General features: G+C 38.5%; 1 protein-coding gene across 1 annotated transcript in view; it reads left to right on the top strand.

The window, feature by feature from the left end:
* LOC101856543 overlaps positions 1-9,831 on the top strand; it is a gene marked incomplete at its 5' end in the record, with an annotated part of 11,595 nt that extends 1,764 nt beyond the window's left edge. The window contains 3 exon segments of the mRNA XM_013089783.2: positions 329-418; positions 997-1,174; positions 2,968-9,831. Of these exon segments, the coding sequence (XP_012945237.1) occupies positions 329-418; positions 997-1,174; positions 2,968-4,471 (1,772 nt within the window).
* Between the last annotated feature and the right edge of the window lie 2,421 nt (positions 9,832-12,252).

Genomic DNA, 12,252 nt, shown 5'->3' with positions numbered 1-12,252 from the left:
TCTCTCTCTCTCTTTTGTTTGACGCCCCCTCCCCACCCCACTTTCTACTTGCATCTTCCCCATCTCCCCTTGTCGGTTACTTTGTTTCTTTTGATCTGTACCTGAATGTCCACCTACCTACTTCCCTCCTTCCCTACCCATCTACCCACCTCCCTACCTATCTACCTACCTCCCTACCTACCTTCCTACCTTCCTACCTACCTACCTACCTACCTACCTACCTACCTATACATGAATGTATAATTTCTATGTTGTATGAAGCACCACACCACAACAGTTACTGTGTCATGTATGTTCATACCATGTATTCCCCTGTTGTCCTGCGCAGCTATCGGAGACCTTCACCTGTCCTTTGAGTACCACCAGAGTAACCTCAAGGTGCGGGTATGGCAGATCAGCGACCTACTCCTGCCGCCACGTAAGTTTTACCAAAGTGCCCTGTTCTGTCTGTCTGTCTGTCTGTCTGTCTGTCTGACTGTCTGCCTGTCTGCCTGTCTGTCTGTCTGTCTGTCTGTCTGTCTGTCTGACTGTCTGCCTGTCTGCCTGTCTGTCTGTCTGTCTGTCTGTCTGTCTGTCTGTCTGTCTGTCTGTCTGTCTGCCTGTCTGTCTGTCTGTCTGTCTGTCTGTCTGTCTGTCTTTTCTCCTATCTTTCATTCTACACCCCACAAACAACACATGTTTTATGTACTGTAGGCTCAAAGGTTTTTTCAGAATGGAAGAGTTTCTGGCCTCCTTAGGAAGAGGGGGAGAGAGAGAGAGAAATAGATAGGGAAGGCAGAGGCAAAGAGGAAGAGTAAAATAGAAAGAGAGAAAATATGAGAGAGAAACAGAGAAAGTAAAAGAGAAAAATAAAACGAAAGACATACGAAGTACGCTGTGAAAAGACTGTATACTTATAATGTGTTATTATATTATATGCATGTTTCTGAATCTGTTGGAAGCATAATATGGTCAACATTTGCATAGCATTTTTCTTCATCTCATCTTCCTCTACAGCTCAGATCTCCATGATTGAGTCGATTTTTGTACGTAGCTACCTCATCCCAGACCCGGTCAAGAAGACCAACAGAAAGACAGAGGACGTCCCAGTGGAGGGGTCATCTTTTGGTAGGAAGAACTCAGGGCCGCTGGGTATCGAAGGAATACAGCACATCTTCACTCCATCCTCTTTTAGGTAAGGTTAGGAGACTTGTTGAGATTTTCATGGAAGGAGTAATTGTTGGAAGGAGTGAAAAAACCTGCATGGAATGGTCACTAATTAAAACAATTGAGAAGAGACAAGTGCATTTCACTGGCCATTCTCTCTGGGAAAATGGAAGGGAAAATAGACAGAATTAGACCAAGAAAAACATAATGAAAAGTTGAACAGATTGATGACAGGTAATTACTTGTATAATATACGTTTTTGAGAGTATCCGAGCTTAGAAATAAGTGGTGAACCATGACTTCGAATATTTGTTTCAGATTTGGAACTTGAAGAAAAAAAAGGACCAAGCTAGCGTTTGTAGTGTAATTATTTGAATCTTTGCCATACAGATGTGAAAAGACTGGGATTTGAACCAGGTTCTTTGCCATGAGAAATGAGCACCCTTCCTGTAGGTCAACAGCCCTACCCCTTACTCCACCCTTCCTCCCAAACTATAATGCTCCTTAGACTTACAGCTCTCCCTGCATACTCTATACTTCCTCTTATTTTCTCTGACTTTCTCTGTTTCTCTCATATTTTTTAAATTTCTATTTCTTTCTGTATATCCCTCCCTTCTCTTCTCTCTTGCTTTCTCTCTCTCTCTCTTCCCCACTCTTTTTATTCTCTCTCTCTTTCTCTCCCTCTCCCTCTCCTCTCTTTGTCCCACCCCCCGCCCCCCCCTCTCTCTCTCTCTCTCTCTCTCTCTCTCTTACTCCTCTGACATTGTGACTGTCTCTCTCTGTCTCTCTTTGAGTCTTTCTCATTCCCCTCCCTCCCTCTCTCTCTCTTTCTCTCTCTCCCTTTCCCTCTCTCTCTCTGTCTCAACCCCTCTCTCTCTCTTACTCCTCTCACATTGTGACTGTTCTCTTTGAATCTTTCTCATTCCCCTCCCTCCCTCTCTCTCTCTTTTAAAAATTTCATTCTCATACGCTGTGGAACAAATTTGTCATTTAATTTTGATTTTCTGTTGGCCTGTTTTTTAAAATTTATTTCTTTTCTTTCAGTCTATCTGCTTTTGTCTTCCTTTTTTGTCTTCTGTCTTGGTCTACTGTCATTCTTCCATCTTTACTCTAACCACAAGGGTACTCCACCTTCAAGACAATCTGTTTCAGCCTGACAGGGTGTGGAATCACATCACGATTAACCAAACCACTAGCAAACAATTTTTTTTGACAAAAAAAATGGAATATTGACTTGAGTCTTCATTATAGAGTCAGGACTTCCGGTCGAATTTAACTGATTTTGTTTTTATCGTAGAATAAGAACAGCTTTGTAAAACCAAGCAAACCTTGTCAAACTGTTCCGAATCGAAATGTGTCATGATGCGGAGGAATCAGGTGCTTGTCAATCTTTGGGCATATGGAGATATTGATGCCATGTTAAAGCTTGTTCATATGACTTGCTTTTGATGATAAAAATACTCATGTATCTTAAAAGTCGAGTTTTTTGCGTTTAAAGAAGGAGGGAGTCACATAGTAGCAGAGGTAAAATTAGCCAGAAAATGGCGGCGAAAGTTTGGTGACTTCAAAGCTTGAGAGTCTCTGGAGACTTGCAGATTTTAATTTTTGTGCTTTCAGCCCTTTCTTATAAAATCCACACAGAAATGTGTTTTAAATGGACATAAAAGGTGTTGATCCAAAAAAGAAAAATCGATAAAAATTGCCAAACGTATGGAAAAATGCTGTTTTCTGTGGTTTCATTATTTTGACGAGCACTTCATTACACTATGATGCTTCACAAATGAATCAACTCTTGTTCCATTATTTGCTGTTGTTCCCCAGGTTTAACACACCCCTTCTGTACACTGGCGTGACACCAGACATTGTGAAGGAGCGCAGTCTGCGACTGGAAGTGTGCATGACCCAAAAACACTCCGGAAAATTCTTCCTCATGGCCATGGTTCATATGCCATTACGAACTGCAGTTCGCAGACCCATTCGGGAACGTTACGCGCTGATTCCATGCATGAACGTGACCATCCCCAACAGCATGCGAGTTTATAACGCCAGAGATATTATTGTGGAGAGTTCTAAGCAGTCCCTGTCAAGGTCAAATTCTTCGCAATCGGGAGGGGATTCCACGGTCACTCCTCGGAACGAGGACTTGGAAGATGTGGAGGTGGAAAACCTCATCAGAAAATTTATTTCCGTAGGTAGCAGCTTAGATGATGACGACGATGATGAGGATGACGATGACGGCATTGGAAGCAGCTTTGAAATAAAGACAAGCTCTGGAAAAAGTCCAGGATCATCGACAGTTGCGGTTGATTTGACCTCTGTCAATACAGACAATGACAACGATTCAGAGGGTGACCTCAAGGCTGTTGTAAGTCATGAGACACCGAAAAGTGCCCAAGTGGCAATAGATATAGACTCAGGGACGTCTGGAAAAAAGAAAAGAATAATTCCCAATGAGTTCTTGAAAAAGACATCAGAGCCTGCCCCCCAAAATGGGCCTCACAAGGATAGTGCGAATGTTGACTCTGCTATAGTTAATGTGGAAGAGGATCTAAAGCACACGGTTGTGGATATGGACAGTGTTGCGGGTAATGTGATCATAGATGTGGATAAGAATGAAAAGTTGAGCTCAGTGAAGGACGCAGGTAGTGAAAAGATTCAGGAAGACACTCCTAAGAGAAAGAAGAGAATTATTCCTAATGAGCTGGACTTGGATGTCAAAGCCTCAGACTCTGCCTCCGTTCCTCAGGTGAAGGTCACCGACGTATCTGACAGCTCAGAGCCAGCTACATATAACGGCTGTGTTTCCGATGACATTGCAAGTGACAAGGAATGCGGACCCCAACTTCTTAAGAACAGTGATGGTCTCGCTGTTACCAATAATAATGATGTGCCTGATAATATCAATATGTCAACTAAAATCTCCACACAGCAGAAAAAGGATGAAATAGAAACACAGAGCGTCTGTGCAGAGAGTGAAAATAATGAAGAAGACGAGATTTCTTCAGAGTTGATGACGTCTGTCGGAAAACTTAGCGTAACTGGAGCGTCTGCCGATCTGGAGCCTTCTTCCACACCAGTGTCACGACCAGAAACACCCATCTGGGATTATTACGATTTCACGGAGGAAGAGGGAGCGGTCGCAGGTGGGGAAAACGGTGAAGCAAATTCCAACAGTGATGGGGGACCCAAGAGACCATGCACCCTGCAGGAGAGTATAGAGAGGCTGAGTCGGACCATGACCACACTGGACACCTGCCTGGTCTCAGGCCCTGTGCTGCCCACAGTTATGATAGAAGATTTTGAGATGGATGAGGATGACTCATAATCTCCCCTGTGCCGTGTATATCGATGATGTTATACTGTAACTGTGTATCTGGTTTCTTGAATAGGTGTCCACAAGCAAAAAATAAAAGACGTTCCCTTCTCAAAATAAATTTTTAAAAGTTAAAATTCTTAACGAAATAAATAATGATGAATGTCTAGCCATGTCCTGAAAAAAGATTTTTGTTGAGGCTCCGCAGATGGACCTTGGAAGCAGTTTTAGAAAAAAACACCCCAACTCAGTATAACTATTTTTTCTAGTTACATAGAGCTTAACACCATCAATATGTACTTCTCAGACTTTTCTCCTTGTAAATAGTTTAACATCAGTCTTTCTTCGGTCTCGAATATTTTCCTTGAACTCAGATTTCTTAATATATATATTATAATTACAGATGTGTGTCTGTGTATGTTTGTGTGTATGTGTTTTTGTGTGTATGTGCCTGTGTGTGTGTGTATGTGTGTATGTGTGTATAAACCAACATATATTTTTATACTATGGGATTTGTTCTGTCAAAACTTAATATGCTTGTATTTTATTTACACTACATCGTTGTGATCTAATATTTTTCTTTTCTTGAAACAAATAAAACGAAAAAAACCTCAAAATCAAAGTGATATTGATTTCAAAGTCTGAAGACTCATTTCGGATTTTCGTTCTTTTCTGGATAATGTCCCTCTACAAATGCCATTATTGATTCGAAAGAGGAAGCTGCTTTGTATATCAATGTTTCTAGGGCAAACATTTCCCTCTCTAAAATTGCCAAATATAAAGTGAAGCCTTTTCCACTTTCCTGTACAGTCGCTCAATTTATATGTAAATCTGACAAAGAGCGCTGATTTTTTTTGCCTTATAGAAAATTGTGTAAATTGTGAAAGCACAAAAATATGAATATATGATATGTACAAGCTGGTTGATGTGCATTTCTCTAACTAAATTTATTTTTAAGCACATGTGTGCGAGATCTTGTGCCTTTTTTCCCCCTCTCTATAAACGGTGATAAGAGGGCGATATATTCATATATACAGTGGAATCTGCTTAAACCAAACATGATTTATCCAAGAACGGCCGTAAATCCAAAAAAAATAAAATAAAAAAAAAAATTCCTGTTTTTTACTTTTGTCATTGAAAGAAAACTACTGTTTACCTAAATGCTCCCATTTCTAAACCAAAGAATTTCAACGGTTTTGTCATCTAAATCTTCACTTGCAACCCATAAGTTACACAAACCATCAAGTTTGATGCACTTCAAGATAGGGAAACAGAAGAAAGAGACACAAGAATGCCTTTGTGCCGACTGTGTTTGCCTATGTTTATCACACATACACATCAATAGGCCTACACTCTGCGTATAGAGCTAGTGACCCAAGGACAGACAGTTTGCATCTGTCGCACAACTCTTGGTTGGTCATGGCCTATTGCCTCTGCAAAGCTAGTTCACATAGATAGTACACATGAGCACATAATGGGACCTGGTGTGGTTCATGACGTCACTGGTATTGGGCTTTCATCTTCACTTCTCTGTCTATGCTTTCATTTGCTTTATGTAAGTGTTTGGCAAGGTAAGCGAGCTGACAATGTTGAAGAGAAAACACTATGCGTACAGCCTGCAGCTCAAACTGCAGTTAATGAAAGAGGTAGCCTAAATGAGAATTTCTTGATTTTCCAAAAAATGAAATTTGCCGCAAGCATGGTATTCTCACCTTTATGCAGTCCACAATCATCGCTATTTAAGCAACCCTTTCCTCAATCGAACCTCTGGCTAAACCAAAGGAAACCCAGCGGTTCTGCAGGTTTTGGTTTAAGCAGACACCACTGTTTATATAAATATATATATGTATGTATGTATACACATTTTTTCCCCGTACTTTTCTGCTTGAATGATAGAACAAGACATATGAAATATGTAACTACTTTATGTCGTTTGACAAGTCATAGACGTAAAGCTTCAGTCTGATTATGATTCAGTTGTTAGAACATCTCAGGTTATTGCAAGTTTTTATATGTGTGTTATGCTTGCTGGTAAATATATCTTGTGTGTAGGCCTACTTGTTTCTTGAGAATGGAGGGAAAGGACAGATAGCTCCAAAAAATGTTTTGCTAAAACTGCTTGGTTCTCCTGTTTGTCTAATCTTATTTTGTGTGATGCACTTTTTTAGATGTTCATCTGTGGTATAAGGCGAAGCTTTTATCTGTTGTTTGCAGAAGATGTGGGTTTGATTCCTGCATGGAGAAGGTATTTTATTGAAATCTCTGTCTGTCTGCTGGGATGTTGTTTTTCACATTTTTATACAACTGTAAATGTTGATGCCTTTTTCCTCTCATAATTTTGCTTCGACTTCACATTGACAGCAGACTTGAGATTATCTTGTTGCTATGAAAGGACTAAGACTCCAAGAAACCTACTGTTTAAAAAGCTTTCTTCCCTGCTGCTAAAAATTTACTTATTCATCAAAGCAGAAGTTGTGTTTGGCATTTTAAGCAAATACATATGCAGGTTAGCAACTTTTATTTGATTCTTAAAATATTTGCAGGTCTGAATATGTTTAGACATAGCCATCCGTATTTTGTACGGATTTTTTTTTCTTGAAAAATCGCCGGTCCAGGAAATACGGATTTTGACCGACGGTCCCGGAAAATAAAAACTTGGTAAGCATACTTCTAAAACAGAAAAATTAGCCTTCCGTTGCTCGGGAAAATGAAGAAAATTCGGGAGATTCCCGAAAAATTCGGGAGAGTTGGCAGGTGTGCAGTTTCAACAACGTCAGCTGATACGCATGCACGGCGCTCGGCTTCTTCATTCGTTTGAAAAGGTGGCGTCAAAACGTTCTGCGATGAGTTCTAAGTCACACTCTGGACCAAGTAAAGCAAAGAAACCGAAGAGGCAGCAAGTTTTTCTTTACAAATACAAGGTGTCCCTGATAATTAGTCAATGTCCCTGATTTTGAGCAAGGCTGTCCCTGATAACCACAGAGAGGGGTGGGCAGCTATGTGTTAAGATGAGACTGAGAAATGGGTCCATTGTTATTCGGATGCGTATTGAGTGAAGGAAAAAGGAATTTTGATGTATCACGTTTGTAATGAGTACACCACAAACTCATAAAGAGAATAATTCAAACTTAGAGGCCTTCTTTCCCGTCCCACAAATACAAATTTTTTTGCCTTCTATCATGTGGATCAGGGAAATGTGGAATATTTGGATTTGAGTGCTGAGGGCAGTAACAAGTTTTGGAAATTTTGGGAAAGTGCAGTAGCACCGCTAAAAACTTACTGCGGGAATAAGTGTAGCGACATTTTGTTTTACTTGTGAATAGTTTTATCATCTTTTGTGAAGCTGGTCTTGCATTTGGGCTCTATTTTACTGTTTATACTTGTAATTATAAAGTGAATTCTTTTCATACATTGCACAGTTACCTTCATTTTATATTAGCCTTGTGATCTAAAAAAGTCAATGGGTGACTGAAATATGGTTCACTGAGCATTTGAAACTGAATGATCGGTTTGCCTTAAACCAGTTTTTTGGCTGAGAGCAACGGAGCATCAATGGACATGTCCGGAGTGCAGGGATGTTGCTTTCTGAAACAATGAATTAATTTTGGCTGAACCATTACTTTTTCTAAAAGGCTTGTACATAGCTTTGCAGAATTTTTTATTGTGTTCATATTGAACTTCTTATTTTATTCCTTGTTCTTCATCCAGTCGCCTCTCTCCATTGTGGCACTCAGAAAACGTAGTCCCGTTTGTATCTAATGGTAAATAAAACTTTCATTATCTTCCAAATGTTGTAAATAAAAGTCCCATCGCTATTGAAAAGATGAGCTTTCACATAGGTCATAAAGATTCAGAAAGTTATCAGTCCCACAGATTTACAATGTGTGTGGTAATACTGCTGTGGGGAAAATGTTCGGTCATGTTGGTATGAACCTTTCAGAATTTTTAAAGTCTCACACAGTGATGGTTCAAAAGAGAAAAATTTATTAATTTTGTAGATGTTGATGATTAAATTGTCTTCGTGAATACTCACGCACATGCAAGCACACACACACAAACACACACATGCACAGGCACTCACACTCTTACACACACCCCCTCACTCACAAACACACATACACACGCACACGCACGCACACACACACACAGCATGTTTTTAAAGCCATGCTGAATCTAGATGATTAAGAAATATCAATAACGTACATATGTAAATGAGAAATGTTATCAGAGCTAGCAGTATTCAGAAAATAACACGTCCCTCTAGGTAGTATTATTACTGCAGCTGTTTCATTTTCAGATCGACCAAACTTCTTGGCATAGTGCTTTCAAATAGGGAAGATATATATATATATATTGTTGGCTATTGTATTGTGTGAATATTGTGAGCCATTGACAAGTGGATCACTGACATTAAATGTAGATTAAACACTTCTTTGTGCCTTACAGTGTGTCTTGGGTTCGGAAGTGCAGGAGACTAGCATTTATTTTAATAAATCTGTGAATCAATTTTGATATATTTTAAAATCTAAATAAGTGTAAAAAGTGATTGTACCATTAAAGGAACCTGACTTTGTTTATGAAAAGATCAGAGAAGTTTTGATTGAAGTTTATATTGTCGTTTGTTGCAAGAAAAATGAGTGGCATAATTTCTTGTTACTCACCCTCAAAAGGCAGGGTCAAACAGAGTTCTTCAATTTTCTTCAGATGGTGATGATTAATCGATATATTGTGTTGACCTTGCAACAAAATGTTTGTACCACATTGGAAATATCTGTCTGAGATGTTCATGTTAGGAAAAAGAAGACTATATTTTTTGCACCTCTCGACATCTATTTGCATTATCTCGGCTAAGCGAAGAAACATAGCATGACATAGTAAAGTCACAGAGGATTTCATGAACTAAATAAAAAGAGAGGTAAGATTTTATGAACTGACAAAATGTAAGTCCCAAAAAAGTCCCATCCCTTTACTTGACTATAGCCCCAAGAGGTTAAAATGTGTCAAGTAAAGCACGCCACATGACTCACACGTCTGAAAATGAAATGTACACACAAACATAAATATTGACATGACTCTTGAAAACGGAAATGTCGTAAATGTATCAGAGTGTATATAGATCTTGTATTGATATTTTTAGCCCCCCTTTGACTATGCAGTTTTTTAAAAACGAAATTGTCTCGTTCATCAGGTGTCAGTGGACATTCCATATATATTTTATACATTTATTGTACTGTACTGAAGCGCGTGTGTCTGCTGGTCAGATGTACTCCTTGTATCCACTTACACTTACATATATATATATATATGCCTAACATCTGAGTTATTGTTTCCATTTGCAATCTCATTAAAATATCAAAGTCATCAAATATCAGTACCTAATTGTAGAATTATTTTTTTTGTATCATATTGTTGATGTTGGGTTGTATTTTATAGATTATTGTGTATATGTGAAGTGTGCTGACAAAATGAGTTACTTCTCATATTCCAGCTTTAAGGAAAAAGATACACAACGGTTATAAGAAAAGTTGTTTTTTTTTCAATTTATAAGTATAAAATAATAGAGACAGATTTACAGATTCTAGTTAAAAAATGTAATATAATGGCATCCGTAGAAAATCTACAAATTTGATCCTAATGTCGATTTTTGGCCAGTATCTCCATTTGTGGATTGCGAGAAGTAACTCATTTTGTCAGCTCGCCTCATATATATTATAAATGAGTTTGCTTTGCAATAACCACATGACATTCAGCACAGATTAGGTTAATAGTAGTCATAGCATTGTCCCTTCAGACATGGTACTGGAGACCAAATGAAAAAAGAAGAAGAGGAAGACGAACTGTTTCGTTTCGTTTATAGAAGCATGATCAAGGATAAGGCAATCACCCAGGGCCTGGATGTGCCAAGGTTAGAGGAAGTGGCCCGGGACAGATAAGGATGGAGTCGGCTGCTCTCTACCTTATGTACCTACAGTACAGGGAGAGAGTAAGTATTAAGTCCTGAAATGAAACAAATCTCCGTTTGTACATTATACAATGTATAAGTTGAGTGTTATGCCTCTTGCAACACAGTCAAGGTTGATATAAAGTGTTCATCACTATAGTCCGTCACCAGTATGATGAGATAGAGAGCTCTAGAAACACTTAAGGTAGAAATATTTTAGAGGAATCAAACCTAGAAGTATGAGGATTATCCAGTTGCCAATTGAGTGAAAGGAAATATATATGCTTGATTCTTGGACAAGATGCGCTGTATATAATTAAGCAAACGTGGCAGGTGGGTGGATGATCTAATGGCAGGTCCTTCTCCTTATCTTTCTCTCATTTCTGTCTGTCTGGCTGACTATCTTACTCTTTCTATTTACTAAATGACTGTTATTCAATTGATGTACTTCTCTTTACTCAAACTCAACGCAATCCAGGTAAAATCTCCAACAGAAAGTTTTTCAACTAAATAGTCTTGTGGAGATCTGTAGGGGTTGCAAGTAAAAGAATTTAAAACTTCCATTGTCCCATTTAACTTCTTTACGCATTGCAATGACTAATGATCAATTTCTAGCACAAAGCAAGAATTTTCCCACATGTTTGAAGAATTGAAGTACAGTCAAACCTGTTCTAATGGCCACCTGTCTAAGACAATCACCTGTAAAAACAATTACTTTCCACTTTCCCCCTTGCATTTCTTCCTATATCATAATGACACTGTTCAAGACATCCACCAGCCTAAGACATTAACTTTTTCCCTCAACAATGAATGGGTGGTCATCTCGAATAATTTTGACTGTAGCTATCAATTACTTGTACAGAACAAGGACTTCTTACATTCTTTTAGAGGAGAGTTCCTTGGTTACAAGATGCAGCCTTTAAATACTTGAAAGTACATGTAGCAAAAAGACGCCACAAAGAAGAAACATGTTTACAAAGTTCTGTTTATTTCTGCATATTAAAGAACATTTGACTTTGGTCCACAACAATAAAAATGCACTTTGCCAACACTGTGCTTCCTCCCTTTGCACCATAACTCCTGTGTAATAATCTCATCTGCTGTTCTTTTATTTAATTCCACTCAACAAAATCAATCGTACGTGATCCCTTAAAACATACATTTCATTCAAGACAAATTCGTCTTAACAAAAGATTTGTCTGGAGCTAAAAGTAATTGCACTTTTTTTTCATACTTCAGATTTCACCGGCATTGACAATCCATGTAAAGTTGTATTACAGAGTAATATAACATGCGACCAATAACAATATTAATAATAATAATTAATAATATCAATAATAATAAAAGAATAAAAAGAACAATAATGATCAGTCGATTTCTGTAGCACCTTGTCCCAAATTGGGCTTTAGGTACTTTGCATCAATAACAAAACCAGTCATCCCCAAGTGATATTCCAGCTTAGAATTCTTGCATTCTCATTCATTCTTGCATTCTCATTCATCTATACACACATGTTAACACATGCACAAGTCTCTCATTCATCTATACACACATGTTAACACATGCACAAGTCTCTCATTCATCTATACACACATGTTAACACATGCACAAGTCTCACATACCCTCGCATACACATGCACACACACAGTGGCCCACACACAAATGAGCTTTTGCCAATAGATGGGTACCTAAAATGTAGCACAGAGGGTTGATGATAATGTAATTAATATTTCGTTTTTACTCGAATTTGTCGATTCCTGTAGATCTCCTCCTACAAAAACATGTATTTACAGACCTACAGACTGCATGCTAAGCTGTGTAACTGGCGTTACATAACATCAAGTCAAATTCT

This window comes from Aplysia californica, unplaced genomic scaffold (assembly GCF_000002075.1).
Source record: "Aplysia californica isolate F4 #8 unplaced genomic scaffold, AplCal3.0 scaffold01044, whole genome shotgun sequence".
NCBI lineage: Eukaryota > Metazoa > Mollusca > Gastropoda > Aplysiida > Aplysiidae > Aplysia > Aplysia californica.
Note: the sequence above shows the minus strand (reverse complement) of the source record. Positions and strands in the feature narration are given on the sequence as shown.